Genomic DNA, 10580 nt, shown 5'->3' on the forward strand with positions numbered 1-10580 from the left:
TTTTCTGGAGGAGAGTTTCAGGTGGAGTCTTGAAGAATGAGAAAGATTTTGCTGCCTGCAGAGAGGGGTGGACGGCTTTCCAGGCAGAGGATCTGAAAGAAGCCAAGCTCCAGGCCTGCTTGGGGAGAAGCTGATTTGGGTAACTGTGCACTGGGATGCCCCAGGCAAACTGGGCTCTGTATGGGATGGCTCTCAGGAGAAAATGGACTTCTGTGGTTAAGCACATTTGGGGAATGGTGGATTAAACATTGTTGAACAGATCTCTTTACTGCAGGACTTGTCAGAGTGTTTAAACCTGCTAATGTGCAGGATGAGCCTCACAGTGTATTTGGGACCTGTGTCCCATGGCAGGCCATGATGGCATAAGGGATATGGAAGGCAGAGGAGCTGATGAATATAGAGAGAATGCAAGGGCCTTTGAACGCCAAGCCCAGAAGGCTGGTTTTTTTCCTTGGGAAGGAAGTCTCAGAAGGAAGAGACTCAGAAGGTGATTAACTGAGGGCTTTAGTCAGACTCAGGGAGGCTGGGGCAGTCTAGTAAGGGGCAAAGCCCTTACTGTGGCAGGACATGGGCAGCCCCTCCTGCCATCTGCTCTTCCCTCTTTTACAGCAAGCCTGCTCTGTGGGAGAGAAAAGAGAGTCATGGACACAGCTGGCAATGAAGGCATTTGCAGAAACAGGCAGGAAAGGAGGGAAGGCTGGGCAAACCTGAATCCAAGTTTGAGTTAAAGGCCTGTGGCACAGTGCTCAAGGATGCCTGGGTTCAAATCCTGGCTTCCCCACCTGCTAACTGTGGGTACCTGCAGAATCTCTCTGCAGCCTCAGTTTCAACATCTATAAAACGTGAGTGTGGAACTCATCTGAAGCCCCTCAGTGTCCCATTAGGGGTTTCTATTTTAGGCCTCCCAACAAATTAAGTGGTACTGAAATCAGCTACATGTTTCTCTAAACAGGTCTGATACACATCAGAATCAGCAGCCTTGGATGGGGAGGAGGGAGTCCTCATTCAAATGCATTCTCAGTTCCCGACTCCAGAGCTGCTGAATCAGATTCCCCAGGGTGGGGCCCAGGGATCTGCATTTCAGCAAGCTCCCTGGTACTCGGGGAGGGTTGAGACCCCCTGTGCCCAGGCAGGGCCTCCTGGACCAGTGCCCCACCTGCTTGTACAAATGGAAATGCATTCTACCGAAGTTCTTCAGATAGAAACAGAAGGATACCAGCCATTTTCAGGGTATCCATTTCTGGAAACGGGGAGGGGGGCAGAATGGTTTGCCCCAAAGCCAGGAACAAGCCCATTTCTGCCTTCGGCAGCTCCTAGTCAACAAGCCTGCTGTTGTTTCATATCTTGATTGCTTATCACTCACCCAGAATAACCCAAATATAGTGTCTCAACAGTTGCAGTTCTCTCTGCAACAGCCTTAATTTAGCAGCCAAGCACACCCAGCTCCCCAACACGACTGCAGCCATTGTGGCTGTGGACACCAGCCCTGGATCAGCTCCATTACAGCCACGAAGGAAAGGACCCCACTCACAGGCTGTTCTCCAGAGGGGCATTTTATTGCTGCTGGTTATGATCAGAGCTATTTGTCCCCAACCAACACCTTTGAATTCTGCATCCACTAAGACTATTTCCCACGCAAGGATCAGGGCTTCTGTCCTCTGCTTGGAAGGCTATATTCTGAGAAGGATCGACTTTAGTTGTGGCAAATAACCACTGGTCCTGGGGCGGTGCCTGCAGGGGCCCCACATGGCAGCGCCCGGGCTCAGCCAGGGTCCAGCTGGACGAGTCACTGCAGCTTCATGCCACTCCGCCGGCGCGAATCCTTCCGGGCAATGGGGCTGAAGCTCATGATCTCCTTGTAGATGTGCTCTGAGAAAAGCAGGGTGGCTCAAGGTGGGCAAGGGGGCACTGAGGGCCGGGCAGAGGCCCCCCAGACACAGCGAGTGATAGGGAGTCAGTTCAGGGAGAAAGGGAAACAAGGAGGAGATGGTATCTGCTCAGAGAGTAGGTGCAGGGTTCTGCGGGAGGAGGGATGGTCAGGACAAAAAATGAACGGGGCAAAGCAGAGAGAGACCTGCAGGCTGGGACAAGAAGGGGTCTGAGGACCTCCAGCTCTTACGCTTCCATTCGTCCACTGTGAGTTTCTTGTGTTCTAAGGAGTCGTCAAATGGCTGCTGGGCCACCGTCTCCTCCTCAGGGTCCCGGAAGGGTTCAAAGAAAGGGTGGGCGAGGGCCTGAGAGGCCGTCAGGCGTTTGTCCACATCCAGTTCCAGCATCTTCTCCAGCAGGTCTGTGGCTGCAGGCAACAGGCCGTCAGCCTCCCCACCCTGGCTGGGAGAGCCTTCCCGGGGATGCGGAGATGCAGAGACCCTCCCCAGACAGGCCCCAAGGCTCACCCTGGGGGCTGGCGCGTGGGAATTGCTGGGAGAAATCCTTCTTGGGGCTCTGTGGCAGGGCCTGGATGTAGGCTTTGGCCTGCAAGGCAGAAAAGCATCGAGTAATGACCACCTGTGAACTCAGGCCTCTGGGTATGGAGCAGGGATTTCAGAAAACCTCCGGGGAGCAGGGATGCAGGCTCAGGTCACAATCAAAGATGGTCCCAGGGCAGACGGAAGCTGTGGGGAAGGTGCAGGTGACCCTCCTCCCTGAGGGCCCCCAGCCCACCTGATCCCTGGGCAGCCACCCCACAGCCTAGGCCCCATTTGCCCTCACTGCTTTGTCGTTGAGTTTCTGCACGAACTCTGCGCCTGGCACCCCAGTCACTTTCAGGATTTGGGTCAGCTGGTCCAGGTCTTGTCAGAGGGTTAAGGCTCGGCCTTGCTCTGCTGGTGGCTCCCAGGGGCCCTGCCCACGGCCCCTCCACCACTCCCGCCAGGCACTGAGGTGACGGCCTAGGCTCTAGACCCACCTAACTAACTTCTGCTTTTAGGAGAGGGGGTTCAGGTCTCTGGAAGCCTTCTGGACCCCCAAGGCTGGGTTCAGGGACTCTCCCCGACAAATGCTCCCGGTCCTGGAGTGTGCCACCTTCCTAGCCCTATCCCATGCAGTTACCATCATCTTCTTCCCTGTCTTCTTCCCCCACTCCTTGCACTATGAGTTCCACGGGGCAGACCCTGTATCTGCTCATCAAATCTCTGCACGGGGCCAGCACACACGGGAGCTCAACTAATGTGTGCGGTGCCAAAATGTGAAGTATTTTTGACATGGGGTGATGGAAATATAAATGACTAGTGTCTTCATTTTGCTTATCTGTGTTTAAAATTGGCTCTATGATGAGCATGTACCACTTTTGCATTCAGAAAAAAAAAAAAAGAGTTATTTAAATGAAGTGTCTGTTGAATGAATGAATCCTTGGATGGAGTTTGGCTTTTCCTCCAAAGGATACAGTCTTTCCCCTTGAACAGAGTTTTCCCTGTCAGCATCTCTGCCATGATACAGCCAACAGACCAGATGTCCACTGCCGAGAGAGAGGGAGGAAGTGTCACCTCGACTGTCTTCCCAAGGCTGGATGATGGGTCAACGCGGAGTAACCGAGGTGGCCTCTGGGGAGCTGCCCGGGGAGGCCCCTGGCCCATGCAGCTGACCACTGACCAGTCTGGTTGTAGTGCATCCAGCTGAGGATCACCTCGGGGGCCCGGTACCAGCGGGTCACCACGTAGCCAGTCATCTCGGCGTCAGCCTGCCGCGCCAGCCCAAAATCCAGGATCTACAGCTCAAGGCACAAAGAGGGAAGGTGCTCACTGAGGAGAGCTCTGTGGGGCTCCTGAGGGAGAGGGGCCCAACGAGGCCCAGGCTGACCCTACCTGCAGCCCACTCACCTTCAGTTCACAGTCCTCGTTCACAGCTAGGTTGCCCGGCTTCAGGTCCTGGGACAAGAGGGGAGAGAGAGGGAGCCCTGGACTGAGAGGCAGTCCTGACCTCGGCCAGGCCCCTTCCCCTCTGGTCCACAGTCTCCTCATCCGGAAGTGGAGGTTGAACTAGGTGTCCTCTAGGTGCCCGACCAGCACCAAAATGTTCCTGGTTCTTGGGGTCTGAAACACACAGCTCAGGACCTATTTTGTTTGCAGCGTTTCCCCCTGAAGTTCCCCCAAGCACAGCAATTCTGAGCAGGGCTTCCTGGCCAAGGCTGGGTCTGAGAAATCCACATGCCATGCTCCAAAGCCTTGTCCCCTCCCTCCACCTTTCCCCATTCCCTGGCTGCCTGAGAATCCCCACGATGGGACAGGGACCCCTGTGGAGGAAAGCAGAGGAAGCACTCACCCTATGGATGACCCCGGCTGAGTGGATGTACTGTGTGGGACAGAGAGAACGAGAAGGGTGAGTCCCTCGCCCCTGCTTCTGCACCGGGCCTTTCAGTCTGCCTCAAATACCTCCTCCACCTGTCACAAGGTACCTCCTCCAAGGCCTGGATGGTGTTGACCCCAAGGCACCCCCCTGTGCCACCCTCCAAGCCCATACCCACCTTCAGGCCCTTGAGCATCTGATACACCAGGTACTGGATCTTGTCCTCACTGAACTCCATCCCCATGATCTTTTGCAGATCCGTCTGCATATAGGGCATCACCAAGTAGCTGGAAGGCACGAGGGATTCTTGGAAGAGTCCCCAGCTCCACCCAGCCCCAGGTGTGAGCTTGGAGGAGGGGAGGGCAGGGCAGAACTGGGGCCTCAGAGAAGACCTCTGGCGTGCAAGAAGAGCCAGCCCAGCAAAGCCAGCCAGACCCCTGCACAGGCCTCCTGGCTCCCAGCCTCGCTACAGCGGGCTGCCCATTGGCAGAGCTCAGGCTAAGCATTTAAACTGGAGCATGCTCGGGAAAACCAAACGCAGCTTCAAAAGGTGCCCTCTCCTTGCCCTCCTCCACGCCCCACAGAAAGCCCACAGCTGCAAGTCAGACACATCTGTGGGTATTTTCTTCGGTTTCCATCCAGAGAGTCATGCCTGGCTGAGATGGCTTCATGAACAAACAAAATGTCTGCCCTTCCAAGAAGGAAACAATAACAGAAATTCCAGAAGGGTGAAAGAAGGAAGGAGGAGGCACCCTCTCGGGGGACTGTAAAACAGGCTGAGGTCAGCAGAATGTCACTGTTACTCAAGATAGTAACAGCAAAGTCCAGAACAATAAATATGAAGATTACAAGAAGAATTCAAAGACAAACATAAAGATGTGGTCGCGCCATCTCTGTGAGCCTCCTCCTGGCCGACCCTATCCCCGGCTCCTGCCAGGACCCTGCTCCAGCCACAAGCCCCCTCTCCAGTGTCTTCCACCTTTTCATGGCCCCTGGTTCCTTCTTCTCGGCCTACAAACTTGCTGAAGTCTCCCTGTCCTAGAACCACCTTCCCCTGACTTTGCTTCTTCAAGCAACCACCCCTTTTCCCTCTTTCCCTCACTGCCAAACTTCCTCACTTCCAAACCAAACTTCCAAAGTGTGGTTCATGTTCCTTGATCCCACTTTTCCTAACCCCTTTCCCTCTACAACCTGGGTTCTCCTCCACCCCACCACCAAAACTGTTTGGATCAAGGTCTTCAATGACCCCAACAGACCCACCCACAGCTCCCTCTCTTCCTATTTGACCTTTCGCAAAGTCTGACAGTCCCTTGAAATTCTCTGCCTATTTTCCACTTACCCTGAGGAGCAGGCGTTTTCACCTTTTCCCCCTTCCCTTTAGTGTTGATCATCTTAACCAAGGTTATTCTATCAGGTTCTACACCTGCCTGTCCCCGGGGCTTCAGCTGTCATCCGTGGGTGATTATTCCTGCCAAGAACGCCTCCTTCACCCAGACCGTCCCCTCCTGGGTTCCAGATTTATTTGCAACTGCTTATTAAACACTTGAGTACTCATGGAGCCTTCAAAAGTGAAGTGCCCAAGATGGAGTTCATTATTTTTCTCCAAAAATCTCTTCTTCCTCGACCTTGCGTCCCAAGCAGAACCTGCCCGCTCTTCCCCCCCCCCCACTCCCCTCCCAGGCCATCCCATGCAGCCACTGCATTCCGACCTTCCGTCAATCCTGCTTCCCAAGCAGGCCTCTGGCCTGCTCTCGGCATCCCATCACCTCCACTTTCCATCAGGGTCTAGGTCACTAACACTGGCCTCCAGGCTTTCCCTCCACCCTAGAGTGGCTCTCTGCTCCTTTCTCACTGCTCCAGAGAGCATTCCAAAAATCTGGTCTAACACATCACCTCCTGCTCAAAGCCTCCATGGCCCTGAGGCTGCCTCTAGGATGAAGGTCTGGACCCTTGGCGGGACCAACCAGCTGCCGGTCTCCACTTAGCCCAGCGAACTTCTCAGTATTGTCCAAACAGTCCTGCCTCTTCCATGCATCATGGCCTCTGCCCATGCAGTTCTTTCCACCCGGGGTGTCTTCGGCCCTTCCCCCCAGGAAAACTTCTACTCAGCCTTCAGGACTGAGGTCAAAAGCAGCTTCCTCTGTGAAGCACCCCAAAGCAGCACAGAGTCCCCAGAACTCTGGTCATACCTAGAGCACTGAGCACACTATTGTCATTGTTCATCGAGACACCTGCCACTGGGCCTTGCCTCCCAACTAAGGGGCTGGGGTTTGGTCCTTGTGCACTCTGAGTTCCCAATGCTAAGCCCAGCAGCTGGGCTATAGGAAAAAACTCAATTCAAAGTTATTGCAATGCTAACAAAGTGGCTTTCTGCTGCATGTGAAATAGGATTAAAAAAAATAAATCCACCTTCCCAAAGGTTCCTAAATTTTACACAAGGCACTGTACTAGCAAAACCATGAATTTAGCAACTAAAATGTTCTGGTTCTATGTTATTCTGTCAAATACCCCATCAGCCAGAGGCACCTAAGGCTTCCTGTTTCTGCTTCATGCTACAAGCGCCCGAGGTCCAGACCCAGTGACTGGGGAGGTGGGTTGATGCACACACCACAAGGACTGGCAGGTAAGTCTATATGATGTTAAGGCTGGGTAACAAGTGAAGCAGCTTTGCAGACAGCTCTGTGCCAGACAAGCACCCCATAAAGCCCCTCCTACTTCTTCCTGCCCACCTTTCTCTCCACCCTTGGCTGAAAAAATCTCTCCAGAGAGAATCACACCTTGGCACAGGGACCGTTAGGGCAGGAAGCCCCCCTATGCAGAAGAGAGAACCTGGACCCTCCCCCAGCCTGCTCCTGATGGCAAAGGAGACCTGCAAATGCCCCAGAACCCTATGCGGCCCGACTCACAAGTCATGGAAGTTGCGCAGGGAGGAGGCTGGGGTGAAGACATCCAGGAGCCCGATGACCTGGGGAGAAGGCCACCAGTGAGGGCTGGACAGCCCCTGCCCTCTCCCCCACTCTGGGGGCCCCAGCCATGCACAGGTCCATCCACCCTTTCCAAAGAAAGGAGTGGAAATGGCAGAGGAATCCCCCAACAGGGAGTGAGCTTGCAGTAAACAGTGAAGGTGGGTCAGGCTGGGCAGGAGAGGGGCTGGACATTCCTGTGTTCACGGCTTCCAAGTTTGGTGTTCAGGGCACGCAGCACCAGCCCACTCTCAGTGCCAGAAGGGAACCAGGAGTGGTGCAGGCAATAAAGGAGGGAACAGGGCCTACCAGCCAGCAGGGTCCCTGTCCTCGACCTTGGGTCTCTAGCCACATCCATCCTTTCCTGCCATGAGGGGTGACTTGAGATCACCCATGGCTGGAGGCCATAAGAGGAGGTGTTTGCTTAAAATGCTTAAAAGAGGGGGCTTAAAATGTATACAATATTTTGATATAATTATTTTAAATGTTTGTCCACCAATCTAGGTGTCCTGGAACAAAGCCTGGTTGCCAGGCCCAGGGCTTGTTCACTGGTTTTCCAAGCCATTGCTATCAGACAGGACAATCTGGTTATGCACTCAGGCCTAGAGCCAGGCTCCCTAGGTTCAAATTCCAGCTCTGCCACTGACTAGCCATATAATCTGTGAGCCTTTCTGTGCCTCGGTTTCCCCATCTGGAACAAAGTGTAATAGTATTTGTCTCATGCAGTATTGTGAGGATTAAACTAATTCGTTTACGCAAAGCTCTTAGAACAGTGCCTAGCTCATAGTAAGTACTGAATAAGTATTTATTATTATTATCATTATTATTATTATTATCAGAGTCATATGTAGAAACAACATTAGCCAGGAGTCTAGTCCCAGATGGGCACCAGCTCCAGGGCCTAGAACAAATTACAAAGTTCTGCTGGGCTCATTTTCTCAAAAGTGAGAATATCAGTGGGCCCCTCACAAAGCTCATTCCCCTCCATTGTCACAATTACCCTTCACGCCCTTTCTGGGAAGTGGGCAGGGCAGGTCCTGGCACTTCCATTTTCATGATGAGGTGAGGAGAGTGAGTTACTAGCAAGGGTCAGTGGAGCCGGAGGAGCTCCCTGTACTCTCAGACAGTTTGGTTTCCAGCGTCCGCAGAGGACCCCCTCAAGCCCCTCTCGGAGGCACCCATCCATCCCTGCCTGCCGGAGCAGCCCCCAGGCCCCGCCTACGTTCTCATGCTGCATGTGTTTCAGCAGCAGCAGCTCCCGGTAGGCCCGCTTGGCGAAGATCTCCGACTGAAAGGGCCGGCTCAGCTTCTTGATGGCTACCTTCTCCCCTGACCGCTTGTCGATGGCGCAGCTGTGAGGGGCACAGGCAGGTCAGCAGGCGCCAGCTTCCTCCTGGGCAGGGCTCCCTCCAGATCCCCGCTGCACCTCCCAGGTGGTCCTCCCCTCTCCCTCTCCTGGAAGGACAAGGCTCGGAGGAGTTGATGCTGACCAAGGGGAATGTGGGGGAGCAGAGGAAAGCACGATGGGGGGAGCGAGGCGGACACGGAGAGAGGGGCGCTCCACCAGGGCCAGACACATGCTAAGGAGGACAGAAGCAGGCCCCTGAGCATCAGTGTGTGCAACGGGGTAAGTTACTTCCCCCCTCTTTGGGCCTCAGTGTACCCATCTGTAACAGTGAGGACTGTCCGAGATGAGCTCTGGGGTCCCTTATAAAAGGTGGAAATCCGGGGAGAACCAGGCCAGTCCTAATTCAACCCACAGAGACCCACACAGCCGCGGGATGAACAAAACCGAGATGGCGCCTGGGGCACCCCCCAAGCTCTGCCACAGCCTGGGGCTTCTCCCTCACACTCCACTCCGCTGCCCATCCTGTGGCCGCCTCCTGCCAGCTTCACCGGCTGGGTCCAGGAAAAAGCCCTGGCAAGGCCTTGCGCTGGACCTTGGGGTCCTTGGTCAAGGTGGTGGACGTGCAGTCCTAAGCGCCCGGCGACAGACGGGGACACCCAAGGCCCGCGCAAGACGCAGCGGCCCAGGACCCGGCTTGTCGCGAGGCTCCACCTGCGTCCCAGTGCCCCGGGGCCCGCCGTCTGTCTCCCTGCCCCGACGCCCCGGACGCCCCCCGCCCAGGCCCGGGGGTCTCACCACACGGAGCCATAGGCCCCGCTGCCTACGTGCGTCGGCGACACGTAGGTCTTGGGCAGCTCCCAGGCAGTTTTGTTGACGTCCTGCTTGTAGAAGCCTTTTTTCCGGGTGAGGCTCATCCCGCGCACCCAGTCTCCGAGGCTCCGGCGCGGCGGCTGCATTCTCGGCGCGCCGGGCTCCCAGCGCCCTGGCCCCCGCCCGCGGTCCCCGGCCCTGCCCGCCCCGCGCCGCCCGCTCCTCCCCCGTGCGAGGGCGGGGGCCCCGGGCCCGCGACGCGTCCCACCTGCCGGCGCGCCCAGGTGCGCAGGGCGCGGCCCGGGCCCGGCCTGCCCCGTCAGCCCTGCGCTGGGGAGGCCCGCATTTCCGCCTCTGCCGGAGAGTGTGTGGCCCCGGAGGACAGACGGAGCCAGAGCGGCAGGTGCGGGACACCTGGGACAGGGTGGGGGCTGTCTTGCAGGAATGGGGTGCTTCCGGGCCGAGTGCTGGGGTGGCGGTGGGGACTTGTTAGACCGAAGGGGCTGCGCATGGGGCGGAGGATTGGGAAGAAAGGGCCTCTGTGCTCTCGCAGGGCCAGGGACTCTGCAGGGAGGTCTCCTTCGGATATGTCGAATACGATTTAGAAAAATAAAAGCAAACAAAAATCCTTTTTATTATGGACAGTGTCAAACATGTCCAAAGGTAGACTGAATAGCCCAGTCCTTCCCACATTTGAATGTATGCACTGATCCCCTGGAAATCATATTAAAATACCGATTCTGATTCAGGAGGTCTGGGGTGGCAGGGATATTCTGCATTTCTAACCAGCTTTCAGGTTCTGAGAACTCTGGACCACACCTGTAAGACAGCCTGGAAGAACATTTTGGGGTGGGGGAATCCCACAGAACTGCTCAACAGGTATTGTGGCAGAGAATCTGTCTTGAATTACTCTGGCCCACAGCAGGATATCAATAAATGTATGGAGAATGAATGGAAGAGTCAGCCCATTAGAAATGAAAAAAATATTTAATAAATACACGTGTTTGTCATGTGGCTGTCATTGCTCTAAGTGTTTTACGTATAGCTCACTTAAGAGGCCTATGAGTCAGGTCAATTATTATCCTCATTTTAGAGATGAAGAAGCAGAGTGGTTAAATAACTTGCCCAAGGTCACCCAGCTGGTAAGAGGGCAGAGCTAGGTGAAGAATCTAGGA

At 55.2% G+C, this 10580-nt stretch overlaps 1 protein-coding gene across 5 annotated transcripts; it reads right to left on the reverse strand.

Moving 5' to 3' along the window:
* Positions 1 to 1542: 1542 nt before the first annotated feature.
* MAPK13 (mitogen-activated protein kinase 13) lies at positions 1543 to 9806 on the reverse strand. 5 transcript variants are annotated; one of them, XM_037844319.1, is made up of 13 exons: positions 9391 to 9574; positions 8738 to 8827; positions 8470 to 8599; positions 7191 to 7249; positions 4463 to 4571; positions 4261 to 4290; positions 3819 to 3866; positions 3592 to 3706; positions 3386 to 3457; positions 2713 to 2792; positions 2397 to 2475; positions 2120 to 2296; positions 1543 to 1869 (listed from the first exon to the last, which is right to left on the reverse strand). In XM_037844319.1, exons 1-13 carry the CDS (start codon positions 9549 to 9551, stop codon positions 1787 to 1789), a joined length of 1233 nt encoding a protein of 410 aa, XP_037700247.1. In that variant the 5' UTR covers positions 9552 to 9574; the 3' UTR covers positions 1543 to 1786. The 5 variants fall into 5 exon arrangements, with proteins under 5 accessions (XP_037700247.1, XP_037700251.1, XP_037700249.1 ...); XM_037844323.1 differs by lacking the exons at positions 8738 to 8827; positions 9391 to 9574 and adding an exon at positions 9674 to 9806; XM_037844321.1 differs by lacking the exon at positions 8738 to 8827.
* Between the last annotated feature and the right edge of the window lie 774 nt (positions 9807 to 10580).

The sequence above is a fragment of the Choloepus didactylus genome, chromosome 7 (assembly GCF_015220235.1).
Source record: "Choloepus didactylus isolate mChoDid1 chromosome 7, mChoDid1.pri, whole genome shotgun sequence".
In the NCBI taxonomy this organism is placed as follows: Eukaryota; Metazoa; Chordata; class Mammalia; order Pilosa; family Megalonychidae; genus Choloepus; species Choloepus didactylus.